Raw genomic sequence first — 16,265 nt, 5'->3', positions numbered from 1 at the left:
TTTAAATGAGCAGGCCTGAAATCAAAGAGGAAGAAATTTCCTGGTAGATGGGAATTGAGAAAATTTCCCTGGCAAGGACTTTTTGAAAACTCAGTGCTCAGCCGGGTGCTGGTGGCTCACACCTGTAATACTAGCTATTCAGGAGGCTGAAATCTGAGGATGGAGATTCAAAGCCAGGCTGAGGAAGAAAGTCCGTGAAACTCTCATCTCCAATTAACCATCAGAAAACCAGAAGTGGCGCTGTGGCTCAAGTGGTACAGCACTAGCCTTGAGCTGAAGAGCTGAAGAACAACGCCCAGGCCCAGAGTTCAAGACCCACGACTGACAAAAAAAAAGAGAGAGAGAGAAAAAAAAGAAAACTAAGTGTTCATCATGGACTTCCCATTATGGAAAACATCCAAACAGCATCTCTGAAAATAACTATACTTAATAAATGGGAGACATTAGTGGGTGGGGCAAAAGTAAAATAAAATAAATTATAGGTAAATGGATAGACAGGCTGGTAGAAGGCAAAAAAGAAGAAAAAAATACAAATTCTATTTATGTTCCATTCTCACAATGAGATTTCATTTACTACCTTAAGTCCTCTAAGATACCTAATTATTAAAAGTTAGCAAACTTGGTTTTATTTTTGTTGGTTTTTTTTTTGGGGGGGGGGGGGAATGGAGATGGGGGCTACTGGTATTAGACTTGTTCCTAAGGTTTTACTCTCAAGGCTAGCACTCTGGCACTTGAGCCATAGATCTACTTCTGGATTTTTAGTGGTTAATTGAAGATAAAAATCTCATGCTTTCCTGCCTGAGAAGGCTTTCAACCACCATGATCCTCAGATCTCAGCCTCCTGAGTAGTTAGAATTACAGGCATGATTCACCAGTACCCAGGTAAAAAGAACAAACTTTAAAAATCAAAACAAAAAAAAAAAAAGAGGGGAAGAATTTATCACTGATATGCTTTTATTTTTATGTTTGTAACATATAGGTATCCTGGATAAAATAAGAAGCTTCCCATACTACAAGTTTGCTATTTACAAACAATCATATTTTAAATAATTAGCAACACATGACACATGGGTTATTTTTAGGACAGGACTTCAAGTTTCCACCCTGAATGTACTTGAGCAGCCATCCACCATCTACTTTTAGACTTCTTGAAGTTGCTGGGATCACAGACACACCACAGTCAGCTTCCTTCTGTTGAGAAGGAATTTCACACTTTGTGCCTGGAATCTTGATTTTCCCATTCTCAATTTCCCACATGGGATGACAGGCACACACTAATGTGCCCATCTACTGGGTTGGGGGAAGTGTCTCACCAACTTTTCTGTCCAGAATAGCCTCAAACCAAGATCCTCCCCCATTCTTGGTTTCCCAAGTAGTTAGATAGCATTCAACCAGAAACATTTTTTAGATATAAAATCTTTTCAATCCTGCCTGAAAAAGTGATACCAAGGAGAGTCTAACTGCAATCTCAAGAAGGCTAAACCCCTATGCACCTACAACAAGACAATGGGCAAGCTTCCATGTCTCTTCCATCATCCTTATTTCAAAAGTCCACTCCACTATTGCTTCTTTAGGCAGCACCATTTTATCTAACATGTAAACACGTACCTTCTTGTACATAAAAGGTTAACAACTTGTCTATTAAACATTACAATTCATAAGGAAGAGTAGCATTCACAGGAAGCTTCAACCCTCTAAAAAAGCAACATAAAACTAGGGACAGACATCACAGTAAGAAGATCTTTCAAACTCTTCGTTGTAAAACTATACCTTAATTAGTGCCAAATGGAGTTTCCAAAGTAAATGCTATGTACAAGCATGATTGAACCTGAAAGGACTTTTATGCTAAGTAAAATAACACAGAGAAAAAATACTGAATGGTCTCTCATATATGTAATTATAAAAGAAAAAAATCAATATACAAAAACAGAATAAAAAGCTAGTTACTCACTGGGTGCCAATGGCTCACACCTGTAATCAATCCTAGCTATTGAGGACACTAAGATGTGAGGACTCAGTTCAAAGCCAGCCTGGGCAGGAAAATCCATGAGACTCTTATCTCTAACTACCAAAACAAAAATCCAGAAGTGGAGCTGTGACAAGTAGTAGAGTGTTAGCCTTGAACAAAAAAATTTTTAAAATAAAAGCTCAAAGATAGCACCCAGACCCTGAATTTAAGCCCAAGGACAGACAGACAGATACACACACACACAAAACCTGGTTATTAAAGGTGAAAATTAGTAACATAAGATTTGTTATGAGAGTAGATTTTAGGTCCTCTTTACTTACACACACACACACACACACACACACACACACACACAGAATGGGCCTACTAAATGACTTGAGTGTAATAACTGTTATGCACAAAAATGTTCCACTGCATATCTATAAAAGATTAGTGAGGCACAGTGGCTCATGTCTGTAATCATAACTACTCAGGAGAGGGAGATCAAGAGGATCAAGAAGATCCTGGTTCAAGGCTAGCCCAGTCAAAAAGTCAGTGATACTTCTCAATAGGGTTATCATAGGGATAAAATAGGAAAAAGTATGTCTCTTTGCACAATGGCTGACAAATTGTAAGCAGTATAACATGAATAATCCTAACAATGTTTTCAAAATGAAGAAAAAGAACAGACACAATTGTATATGTATACAGATACTGAGAATTAAGTCTAAAATGCTATAAACAAAAAAATGACTAGTAAGATTGTACATTATGAGCACCAAACTTTTATAATAAAAAATATTAAGCTATTCTAATTTTGAAGATTAAAAAACTGCAGCCACAAAATAAAGCAGTAAAAACCACTTTATAGAGACAAGCTAGGAAGCTCTGTCTATGCTGAAGAGATTCCAAGAAATCATTTGCAAAACTGAGAAGGGATTAGCATCTAAATTGAGTTCTTCCCTTATTTCAGTAATAATGCATCTTTTCAAAAGATCTTTGAAAGTGAACATTAACTGCACACTATACATTCTATTCCATTTCAAACTACTACCAAATCAAATTAAAATTTTCTACCCAATATAACATAATGAAGCTCTTTAAATATTTATGTAGAATTCCAAAAAAAAAATCCAGTTAAAGCATTCTTTTGAGACCCTACAACCAATGTGTCCAATGTTTGGGAGCAAAACAAAAAAAAAAAAAATGCATCTTCAAAAATGCATATTCAAATGCTTGGCATTTTATCCTAAATTGCCATTTCTTCTGCTTAAAGCTAATTTCAAGTATAAAGAAATGCAAGCTATAACATGAAAGAGTGGCTGTACCATCTTGGACCATATTCATTTCTCAGTTTAGCTGTTTGGTTATTCCATAGATGGAACTATCAAACAGATGTGCATGTTTTATTAATATCAATGAGATTATTTTACATTCTTTTCTGTATACTAGGTCTTTGAAATCTAGTATTGAGTATATTTTAGGCTGGGTACTGGTGTTTCATACCTGTAATTCTAGCTACTCAGGAGGCTGAAAGTTAAGGATCACAGTTCAAAGCCAGCCCACGCAGGAAAGTCCGTGAGACTCTTATCTCCAATTAATCATCAGAAAATCCAATTAATCACCAGAAAACCATACGTGGAGCTGTAGCTCAAAGTGGTAGAGTGGGAGCCTTGAGCAAAAAAAGCTTATGGACAGTACCCAAGGCTTGAGTTCAAGTTACATGATTGACAAAAAAAGTTTATTTTACAGCACATCTCAGTCTAGATTTGTCATATTTTAAATGCTCAATAGTCAGATATGACTAATAAATAAGATACCAAAAGCACAGAGCTAGAACTATTCAAGTCCAAAGCATTTAACTATTCTCACCAAGCTCTAATCCCAATCAGTAATAAATGAAAATAAAAAGTTGGGCAATGCTGTTAAACCAAAACTAAATCATACCAAACTTAAAGATTGAGTATACTTTATGTATCAAATAATGTATTAAACAGATATTATCTGATGGGATCTAGTAATTTGTTCTATGTGAAGTCAGGGATTGAAGGGTACAAGATAAGTAAACCTGGTTCCAGCAAGTTCTACTATTAGAAAAATATATGTTGCAAAAAAGGAAGAAACAAACTAAGCAGCAGCTTATCACTTAGCAGTATGAAGGTCATGAGATTAAGAATTGTACTATGTATAGGGCTCTTTAGAAGGCTTTTCATGATAATGAAGTAAACTTAGAGAATATTCCAATATACAACTGGACTAAGTCAACTATATTCAAGAAGCAGAAAGCTTAAACCATTAATCTGATAGCAAACTATTAACATCAGGTCAATAATTTAATGTTTGTATACAGAACAAAACATTAACAACTTTTTCCAAATTTAGTTTCTTTTTTTTTAAGACAAGGCTTCATTATATAACCCAAACTAGTCTTGATCTCTCTGCATCCTTTTGAGTATTAGGATTAACCTGACTATTACATTTTAATTTCAATCCACACACTTGTAAGCCTTTAAAAATGAAACCCAAGAATATTGTTTTTCTTTTTCTCTATAGAACCATCACCCTGAACAACTTTAAGATGACAAATCAGAAGCAAATTAAAATTAACCACAATAACCACATTTTAAAGAAACCAGACAATCATTGTAGAACAAGGATCCACTGAAGGATCACAAAATCTGTACTGTCTCATCTATTGAATTTTCGTAATATCATGTCAAGGTCAATTTGTTACATCAATATTTCTTTCAATCTGAGCAGTAAGATAGCTATAGAGCCAAGACCACTTTACTATCTTCAAATTCTTCAAACCACAATATAAACAACAACATTAAGGTTGCTTGCCTCCTGATTCTTGGAGCCTTTAAAAGGGAATCTGGCATTCACCAGATGGATCCAATTCACTCCACTCTGATCTAAGATATCGTTTTCCCAAATGATTTATTTCAGATTGCCTTGGTTTAATTTTTTTTTCTAAAAATGTCATCTGTATACCAAAAGATCATCAAGAAGTGGAGGTAAACCACCCATAGCCTTCATCCCTCTTCTTCCCCTCCCAATAAAATTCAAGGCTCTTAAGGGCCAGATCTTAGGGGAATTTTCCTCCAGTAATGCATCCTTAGCATCATAAATATCCAAAGTTGTTCATTTTAGTCATTCTTCCAAGTCAGCATGAGTTCATTAAGCAAGCTTTTACGGAGTACTTCTAGCATTACACTGGACTATAAAAGAATGTTTTAAATTGGTCTTCCAAAAGCTAAAAACCTAGTTTCAGAAATTACTTAGATAAAGGAAACACAATTAACAACTCAGAAAAGGTGGGAAAATTCAAGCACCAAAGAAATAATGTAGGAGTGGTACAGTTTGAGATGGGGAACAATGCAAGCCATGAAGAAAGATCAGATTGGGCTAAACAGTGGGAAAGGAATTTCAAGAATACAACAAACACTGCCCTACTTAAGATATATAAGCTTAACTTGGTCTAAGCAGACACGAATAAAGAGAGCCTGAAGAAAGACAATGGCAAATGAAATAAAACATCAAAGCAGTAGTTGGCTTACCAGTAGTACTCTGGAAATCACCTAGAAATCTTTTAAATACTGATACCTAAATTTGACCCTAGATTTCTATCTTAATTAGTCTGAAATAAAACCCGAATGCATCAGGATTTTTAACTTCCCTAGAGACTCTAATGTGTATCCAAAGAATCATTCCCTTAAAGAAAAAAACAGTAGCAGTTGGCAATTAGAAGCACAGGAAGAACACAAAAAAATTATGACAAGAATATATTTATAAAAGTGATTACATTAACTAAGCACATTACTTCCATGTCTAAAATCCCAGCTACTTGTAATGTAGAAATCTGAGGATTGAGGTTCAAGGCCAGTCTAAGCAAGAAGTGACCAAGACTTTACCTCAACAACAACAAAAAACTGGACATCAGTAATCCCAGTTACATGGGAGGTGTAAGTAGGAGGATGAAAGTCCAGATTTCTCTGAGCAAAAAATCTGAGACACCACCTGGAAAATAACTAACGCAAAAAGGGCTGAAAGTGAAGCTCAAGTGGTAGAATACCTGCACAAGCCGGGCACCGGTGGCTCATACCTGTATTCCTAGCTACTCAGGAGGCTGAGATCTGAGGATAGAAATTCAAAGCAAGCCCGGGCAAGAAAGCCGGTGAGACTCATCTCCAATTAACCACCAGAAAACAGGAAGTGGTGATGTGTCTCAAGTGGTAGAGCACCAGCCTTGAGCTGAAGAGCTGACAGCGCCCAGGCCCAGAGTTCAAGACGCACAACCAACAACAACAATAACAAAAAAAACCTGGACAAGACCCTAAGTTCAAACCCCACAAAGAAAATAGTAGCAGTAGCAGTAGTAGTAGTAGTAGTAGTAGTAGTAATTAGTGAGAACCCAGGAAAGAGAGAAAATGAAGACAGGTCTTTCCAGCCTTGCTCTATAAAGGTCCATGTAACCAAAGTTCATACACTATCATTATTTATCTATTTTTCAACAGAAATGATCAAGTCAAAGTCAATCTTTTTTAATTAATTAAAAATTTAACTATGAAACAAATCTTCCAGGAAGCCTCTTGGATTTCTTTCCTTATATTACCATGGAATTTTAAAGGTACTACAACAATACTCCAATCTTATATAGACAACACATCTGTTCCAGAAAGGTGGAATCAAAAAATTTCATTCTTCTATGCAAAACAGTTTTGCATGTGACACATGCTCATTATGAAATTCAGTGACAAGATGTCCACTTGATTGTATGGTTGTCCCCAGAGGTTCTAGAATGTTTCTAAACGCTTCATGAATAAGCAAAATAATCTATACCCAGTTGCTTGTTGTTCTTCATAGTCTTTAACCATTCTGAGTTTCTTTCAAACGTGATTCACTGCCTTTCACCTATGACCTCACTCCACTGCATCTTGACCAAATTGAGCCTATTCACTTTATAAGTCAATTAAAAAGGAAATGAAAGACTTTTAACTTGAAAAGAAAATGCCTGTTAGCTCATGCATGTAATCCTAGCTACTCAGGAGGCTGAGATCTGAGGATTACAGTTCGAAGCCAGGCCAGGTAGGAAGGTCTGTGAGATTCTTAGCTCTAATAAACAACTCAAAAAATGCTGAGGGACAGAGCCCAGGCCCTGAGTTCAAGCCTTGCGACCAGCAAAAAAAAAAAAAAAAAAAAAAGCCTAGAGTTCATCTCCTAAAATATATTTCTGAGTCTCAAGAAAATTTCTTTTTTTTTTCTTTCCCCCCAGTCGTGGGGCTGAACTCTGGGTCTGGATGATGTCCTTCAGCTCTTCAGCTCAGGGCTAGTTCTCTCTCCCACTTGAGCCACAGCACCACTTCCAGCTTTTTCTGCTCATGTGGTGCTGAGGAATCGAACCTAGGGCCTCATGCTTGCAAGGCAAGCACTCATCACTGAGCCACCTTCCCAGCCCTCAAGAAAATTTCTTTAAGACAGCTATCTACCCATAATACTTAAATTTCAACCTAATAGCAAATACTGTTCTAATTTCTACTTAATGCTACATCAAGCTCGGCACAAAAATGACAAAATTCATGACTGTAATCCTGGTATTTGGAAGGCTAAGTAAGAATGGGAGGACTAAAGTATGATACCAGCTCAAACAGAAGAGTCTGTGAGACTCCATCTCAACAGAGAAAAGTTGGATGCAATGGCACATGTCTGTCATCCCAGCAAGAAGACAGGATGCCAAATATAAATCAATCACAGTACAAGCATGTGTTTGGGAAGGAAGCAATAAATAACCAGTGAAAACAGGTCTGGAAGTGTGCTCAGTAGAACACAAATATAGCTAGCCAAAGCCCTGAATTCAAAAGCTAGAACCATCAAAGACAAAAAAGAAAAAAAGAAAAAACCACTGTTGCATATCATGGTCTCCATTATTTCAAAATAAGTGCTACCATACACCTATAGTAGGATAATCAAAATCAAAGAGTTCATGACCAAGAGTGACTGGCCAGAGGGTCTGAGTATCCCTAGGACTCAACAAGTATCTTGTAAAGCAGTTGAGAAGCTCTTCAGATTTATCACACCCTCTTCTCCACCAAAGGGTATTTTCAAAATAGTTCCCTAATCCTATCTGCAGTGGATACTCTATGTCACTTCCAGCACATAATAATAGCAGATCTGTATACATTGTGAATCATTGTTCTTTTACTGAGTAACATTGGATGCCATTTTTTAACCTATCCATTTTTTTATATTTCTAATTTTCAAGCATGGATAAGGACTTTAAAAATGTATCACCCTTTCCCATTGTGATTTATCAACTACTTTCTATTTGACTTAACTGTATCACTAATCTCATTTTTCTTGGGTAGACTATCTAATATCAAAACATATCAATGACTTAAAAGGTGCTGCTAATTTCACGAGATGGTACAAACAAGAAACACACATTCTTCACCTAGCAATTCCATGATGACTCATCACTACCCTTTCACTTATGTAGGCATACAAGTGAATAAAAAGGTAAATAGCAATTATACAAAAAGGATCAAGATAATTTAACAAAAGTTCATCTTCTGCATCCTTAACTGAGAATGAGTTTTTATGGGAGCCCACATCAGTCAAATTGGACTTGAACTCAGCCAGCCTATACAGCACTTAGAATGATATAATTCCCCAAGACATCTGCTGTAGGTAGTGGTATCATTGTACCCACTAACATTTCTTTCACAATCATTTTATGGAAGATGTGTGATAATCTGTTTTTATTGGTATTAATAAACATACACAATGAAGAAAACAGATTAACAAATTTAAGACCAAGGTAAGATACCTAATCAAGGCCATTTTATCAATCACATTCATCTCATAACTAAAACACATTCATATTCCCGTGATCAATGTAGATTTCAGGTAGAAAAGAAGGCCCTTCAATTCATCATCCCAGAGCTGTGCCCAGAGCAGGGGCACTACTGTTAGAGACTATTTTTCCTCTAGTTTATAACTTACTGAATTAATTCGTCAAGTTTCACAATAATAGCTATTTAGAAAGATGAGATCTGAGTACTATTGTTCAAAGCTAGTGGGAGCAGAAAAGTCCATGAGACATTTACCTCCAATTAACCAGCAAAAAAAAAAAAAAAAAATCCAGAAGTAGAGCTATGTGGTCAAGTAATAGAGAGTGTCAGTCTTGAGTAAAAGACCTAAGGGACAGTTTCCAGGCTTAGTACCAGTAGAAAAAGTTTTAAAAAAAAATTAAAAATTAAAAAAAAAAAATCACAATACTAGTAGGGGGTGGTTTCTTGTTTTGTTTTCATTTTTGTTTTGTTTTTTTGGAGTGGGTACTGGCTTGAACTCAGAGCCTGGGTGTTATCCCTGAGCTTCTGTGCAAGGCTAGCTCACTTGAGCCACAATTTTTTTTTTTTTTTGGGTCCGGTCGTGGGGCCTGAACTCTGGGCCTGGGCGCTGTCCCTCAGCTCTTCAGCTCAAGGCTAGCACTCTACCACTTGAGCCACAGCGCCACTTCTGGCTTTTTTTTTTCTTATGTGGTGCTGAGGAATCGAACCCAGGGCCTCGAGCATGCAAGGCAAGTGCTCTACCACTGAGCCACCTTCCCAGCCCTTGAGCCACAATTTAACTTCCAATCTTCTTGGAAGTTATTGAGATAAGATTCTCTCAGGCTAGCTTTTATTCACAATCCTCAGATCCCAGCTTCCTAAGTAGCTAGAATTACAGGAATAAGCAACCAACTCCTAGCTCACAATATTAGTTTTTAAACAGAAACCTTAAAAACTTCTTTTGCAAATGTAACTTCTCATTTGTATCATATAGCACTATATGACAATTATCCACTGTATTCTACAGAGCTCAGGAAACATATTTTAGAAACTATGAATATCTAAGAAATTAGTTTTGAGCATTTCTTTCTGCTCAAACACAGATGCATACCTAGTTATAATAAAAATTTTAGTAGTATCCGATGCATGTTGAAATATGTAGAAGTATCAATGTCTGAAAATGTTTCAGAGCAAACAAAAAGGTTTAATACATATACATATATACACACATCTCTACATGTTAATTGGTAAATCCGGATAAAGAGTGGATATATACTCATTTTATGATTTTTCTAATTTTGAAAGTTTAAAATAAAACCATTTATCCATTCTTTAGACATAAATAGCTTAGTTCAAGAAGAAGTTTTGACACTCACATTGCCCATGTACTCAGAGAGCAAGTCCTGCAGGGCCTGGCGAACAGCATTGCACTCTGCCACAATTCGCTCACGCCGGTCATCACGTGTACAGGATGAGTCGGCCATCAGGGCAGCTCCACTAATGATGCTTTCCAGGCGTTCCTCCAAGGAAGGCCTAAAGCGTTCCTCGCTGAAGCTCAAGGGGTCCACAATAATTTGTTTCTGCAAAGTGTTACAAATGTTAATGCTCATTTCTTGTTCCTCCATTATTTAAGAAGGCAAAAAAAGTGCTAATCAGAAACATCAAGATTTATCACCTAAATGAAAAGCATCCTTCTTGGCAGATGAAGGGACATATCATATAAGCTGGCCCATGGTGGATCATCACTTCTCAAAGAAGTGATCTCAAAGTCAAATAGTCTAGGTAAAGTATGATACCAAAATACAAACACAAATGTATCATGTTCTTATTAAATACTCTAAACATCTAAAGATGAACATGCATAACTAATTCAAATTATCAAATGAGAACTATAAAGAAATTTTTTTAAGCATTGTCCTCAAAGTTTCAGATTAAATGTACTTACTATAATTTTTCACTATCCTTTCCTTCTTTGTATCACAAGATTTATAAGCAATTTAGTCTCAAATTTATCCTATTAAATCTAAATCAGAAACTTTCTTTCCATAGAGAGCACTAGTATTCTCTAAGAAAAATAAATTCCCTACCAAGTCTCTCCATGAGTTACTATTACTCTAGTAAGAATAAAGCCTTCAATTCATCTTCCCTTCCCTGACTGTACTTAAATGCCATTGATAAATGAGGTCTGATCATCAGTAAGCTACAAGGTCAACCAGATACCCTGAAAACAATTCTTCATACTGAGAAATGTCTTTGCAAATACATTTGAGTTCCTTAAAATTTTTCTGGCAGTACTGAAATTTGAACTTGGTGCCTCATACTTGCTAAGTAGGTACTCTAGGTACTTGAGCCAGATCTTCAGCCCTTTTTCTGCTTTAATCTTAAAAAAAAAAAAAAAATAGAGTCTTCCAAAAGTTGGCCTCACTATAATCCTACCAATCTTCCCATGTAGCTGGGATTACAGATATAAGCCATTCCTGCCCCCAAACCATAATCCACCTGGTCTCCACCTCCTGAGTAGCTGGGGTTATAGGAATGCACCGCATGCCCAGTTCTTACTTTTTTTCTTTAATAGAAACTATATCCTGATTAATTTCAACTTAAATGCTAAAGTTTATCTACTAAAAGCTTGCTTGGCTTTTTTCCATGAGTAAACATTTTTAAAATTTTCCTTCCAAAGCACCTTCAGTCCTGACAGTGAACATGTAATATCTTAGGAGGCTATCTCCATAGCAGAACACTTACAACTATGAACCAAGTCCTTGGGTTCAATTCCTAACACAAGCAAAAGAAAAAATACTAACTAAAAAGTTAAAACACAAATTTTTTTTCTGAGTAACACCAGAAAGGAATGAATAGTCACAAAACTTTAATAGTCATAAAACTACAACAGGCCTGAGATCATTTAGTATAACCCCTAATTTTACAAATGAAATGTGATTCAAGAATTAGATAACTGCTGATAAGTATTAGTCAACTTAAGGCAAAACATGATCCTTACTACCTTGAAAGAGAGAAATGTTTAATCTGTCAGATTTGGAAGTGGGGTACACTAGTAACAACTAAGTAAGAGTTATAAAAGTCATCTCATATTTGAAGCTCTGGGTCAGAACCTGAAGGTCTAGTTCAATGAAACAGTACTTACTTAGCACATATGTCTCTAGATTCAGTTCCCTGCACCAGAAAAAAAATAAAGCTACTGAGTAAAATGCAATTACAATGCTATGAAGGCGTTTGAGCTTAATGCTGCCTTCATGCTGTAAAAGTCCTAAATTAGCCTCATGCATATCAGCAAGGATCAGTTACCAAACTGGGAATAAAGAATTAAGACATTCCTTCTCGCAAAAAAGGTGAAGAAAAACTATTAAAACCAAACTGTACTCCATCATATTGGTTCTATAGATCAAAGCACTTATGATAGGATGCTATTCCTCTGGAACATATGTTTTCCTTATTTTAATTTAAAAAAAATTGCATAAACAATTGATTTTTGTCTTTGTATGGGGACTTAGGAGATGTTTATTTTTGCAGGGCTAGGGATCTAACCCATGGCCTTGCACATCCTATACAAGCACTATATCATGGAAGTGCATTCCCTAGCCTATCAGTTAACTTAAAACAAACGAACAAGTTGGGTGTGGTGGGTGGCACACTCAGAACTGGGAAGAAGATTGAGGCAGAAGAATCACCAGTTTCAGCCCAGACTGTGTTACATAGCCAGATTTTTGTCATGGAGGCAAAAAAAAAAAAAAAAAAAAAAAAAAATCTTAAAAGTGCTGCCATCTACTGGAAGCCATGAGGCACTGTGGGGTAGGAATAAAAAATCCCACCAAAAACTTAACACTAACGTTGTATATACATGACAGTGTGAACACTGATATTTTGGGGCATTATCTATAAGAGGAAATGATATTTTAACTCAAAATCTGCTTCCATTTTGTGTTCCTGATTCAAAGTAAATCACTAAGAAAAACATATCAAGGCAGACAGGCAAAATTAAAATGACCGCAGTCGGTGTGCTTTGTCTGTATCTTCCACTTGACCCTGAGCTTAAGAGGATGTCAGCTTATGAACACTTGGCATTCTTTGTCTATATACTCCATAGCTTTACCATCTTCCAGTCAAAATGAAATCAACCAGACTCATATTCTTAATAAAGAATGACCTCATAGGAAACATAAATTACATGGAAGAATCCAGAAGTTTAATTCAGGATAAAAAAAAAAAATAAATGCTTTAAGTCATAATTATGATCAAGTAAAGTGATGATTCCTAGTAATTTCTTTCAACTTAGATTTGTAATCTAAGTAAAAATTCAGAAGCCCTGATCATTCTCAGAAACCTGTTGTCTTTTGGAGTTTAGTGAAGAGCTTAAAGTTTCCTTCCAAGTATTACTTACATCAAAGTTGTTGAGAGCATATGCCAGTTCTCCTCCACCACTTCCCTGGTGCTGGGAGGCATCATCTGACGTAGTAGCCTGGGCTGCATTAGAAATGCCTGTGACTGCCTGTTGCAGCTGCTTGTATATCAAATCCCGGTTGGCCTTATAGGCAGCAACATCAGGGTGCTGTAGGCATGCCTGGGATGCAGTATAGAGGATTGGAACATTTTTCTGCAGGATTCCTCTAGCTGCAGCCATCTGATCACGATGGCCCACATCTTTCAGTTCCTGTAAAAGTAAAGTAAGAAACTGAAGTGCTCTAAAAGTGTTCCATTGTAATCAGATTATGTCCATTAACAACATGGTTTATAAATTAATCACAAAGCAAGATGTCCTATACCAAAGTAAAACAAGCTAAATATTCAGAAACAGGACCTGTGAATTCAAAGAATGAGTAATCATTTCAAGGTTAACACTGTGAGCTACGGAATCACACAAATCTGGATTCAAGTATCTCCTACTCTACTTTTTCTCAGCACCATATAAGCAAAAAGAAAAAAACCAGAAGTGGTGTTGTGGCTCAAGTAGTAGAGCGCTAGCCTTGAGCTGAAGAGCTGAGGGAGAGCGCCTAGGCCCAGAGTTCAGGCCCCACGACCGGACCCAAAAAATAAATAAAAATAAAAATAACAAAAACACAAGCATGAGTTGCTGAATACCCTGACTATAACTATCAATATATGTACCTATCCCAATTAAAACGGAAAGATTATACAAACACACACTTAAAGAGTATGAGGACTGGAAGTGGTGCTATGGCTCAAGTGGTAGAGCACTCGTCTTGAGCTGAAGAGCGCAGGGAAAACGCCCAGGCCCAGAGTTCAAGCCCCACGACTGACAAAAAAAAGAAAAAAGAAAGAAAAAGAAAAGAGTATGGGGACTGCCAGGCGCCCGTGACTCATGCTTGTAATCCTAGCTACTCAGAAGGCTGAGATCTGAGAAATCACAGTTCAAAGCCAACCCAGGCAGGAAAGTCTATGAGACTCTTACTTCCAATTAACCACCAGAAACCTGGAAGTGGGACTGTGGCTCAAAGTGGTAGAATGCTGGCCTTGAGCATAAAGAAGCTCAGGGACAGCATCTAGGCTCTGAATTCAAGCCCCAGGGCTGGAGGGGGGGGGGGGGGGGAGAGTATGAGGATTTTTTTTTGGGGGGGGGGGGGGGATGTCCGGTCATAGGGCCTGAACTCTGGGCCTGGGCGCTGTCCCTCAGCTCTTCAGCTCAAGGCTAGCGCTCTACCACTTGAGCCACAGCGCCACTTCTGGCTTTTTTCTTTTTGCTTATGTGGTACTGAGGAATTGAACCCAGGGCCTCAGGCATGCAAGGCAAGCACTCTACCACTGAGCGACCTTCCCAGCCCCGAGTATGAGGATTTAAGTCACGTAAGTTCATTACATTTTGTGAAATTTAGGGCATGATATCACACTTACGTATGAATTATGAAAACTAGAAGGCAGATATTCTCACAAGTACACAATAGCCCATTCCCTTTTCCAACCCAAAAGACAACCTTAAAATAGACTCATATTTTCCTTCCACAGTAAAATCAATCAGTTCACAGGTTTAAAAAGCCGTAAGTTGAGGCTTCAAGTCATAAAGCCGTAAGTTGAGGCTTATGTATTCCATGATTTTTTTTTTTTTTGGTCGGTTGTGGGGCCTGAACTCTGGGCCTGAGCACTGTCCCTCAGCTCTTCAGGTTAAGGCTAGCGCTCTACCATTGAACCATGGCTCCACTTCCAGCTTTTTTGCTTATGTGGTGCTGAAGAATCGAACCCAGGGCCTCATGCATGCAAGGCAAACATTCTACCACTGAGCCACCTTCCCAGCCCCTCCAGGATTTCTATCCTTTAATTTTCTGTATAGATGTAGTCTAAGTAAAAATGCCTTTCTTAACTTCCTCTAACCTATAATTATAAGATATATTTGAAAAGACTTGAGGTTCTTCACATCATTTCAAGTAGTGTCAATGACATAGTGGGATGGGTAGATATGCTAAGAGACAAATAAGGGATACGAACAATATGCCAAGTTGAGAAGGGGACATTTTTGATATACAGTTGTTACTGAAATTACTCAGAGAGAACAAGAAAAAATGCTGTCTTTGATAAATGTGGATCATCACCCAAAGAGTAGTAGTTTGGATGATATACTAGATGTGATCATAGAATTTCAAATATTCAAGTCGTCAACTGAATGCCAGAGTACAGATTTAAATTTATTTAAAATAAATATTACATGTGTAAACAATAGGAGAACTCAGTTACACAATTAAAGGTCTGAAGGTATTGACTCGCCTTTCTAGATGGCTTCCTAATGAAGTATTAAAGACAACAAACTGGTTTTTCTTCTGAAATTTCATCTCAGTATATATTTCAGGGTTTGCATCTTCATTCAAACTTTGTATTATATGACAGCTTACAGTTCCTCCTAGACTTCATTTCTCACTTGAAACCTGAATTTTCAAATAATAGCTCACAGCACTAAAGATGTGCTATACCGAAGTAAAATAAGCTAAATTTTCAGAAACAGGACCCTGTGGAGTCAAAGAATGAGTGATCATTTCAAGATCAAGTTTTGAGAAGGCATTATGGCTAACACTGCCAACTAAATTCCTGGTACATCCGTTCTAAAAGGGCATTTTCCAAATGTGTCACTTAGAAATCCCACAATCTCAAGGCATCAAAGTCTTCTAGGAAGCCCTTTACCTTAAAGTGCTCATATGCTTTACATCTATATCCTCCTTTTTTATAAAAATTCTTCGTATGATCCACTTTGGCATTTTTTCCAGGTAGATATAACCTAGATCAACACAGCTTATTATAAAGGTTACCAAAGATATTCATGGTCATCTAAAGTTAGTAAGTGCCACAATGAATATTCAATTCCTACTTCCCTAAGCCACTGCTTGATTTGGACGATTTCCTAATTTCAAAATAAGAGCCTATGTATGCATTTAGGGAACTGGTGATCATTTCAAGATTCAACTTACAGGGGCTGTGGCTAACTTATGCTTACATAGTTAGTGTAAATGTTTTGTATGAAGTTTCTT

The 16,265-nt window shown here is 37.0% G+C and overlaps 1 protein-coding gene across 1 annotated transcript in view; it reads right to left on the bottom strand.

Annotated features, from left to right (window-relative positions):
* Ctnna1 (catenin alpha 1) overlaps positions 1-16,265 on the bottom strand; it is a 144,264-nt gene that overhangs the window by 76,370 nt on the left and 51,629 nt on the right. The window contains exons 6-7 of the mRNA XM_042692034.1: positions 13,178-13,447; positions 10,155-10,358 (exon numbers count right to left, since the gene is read on the bottom strand). Coding sequence (XP_042547968.1) covers positions 10,155-10,358; positions 13,178-13,447 — 474 coding nt within the window. The remainder of the gene's footprint in view (positions 1-10,154; positions 10,359-13,177; positions 13,448-16,265) is intronic.

Source organism: Dipodomys spectabilis, unplaced genomic scaffold (genome assembly GCF_019054845.1).
Source record: "Dipodomys spectabilis isolate Male_0828 unplaced genomic scaffold, ASM1905484v1 ptg000147l, whole genome shotgun sequence".
Taxonomy (NCBI): domain Eukaryota; kingdom Metazoa; phylum Chordata; class Mammalia; order Rodentia; family Heteromyidae; genus Dipodomys; species Dipodomys spectabilis.
Note: the sequence above shows the minus strand (reverse complement) of the source record. Positions and strands in the feature narration are given on the sequence as shown.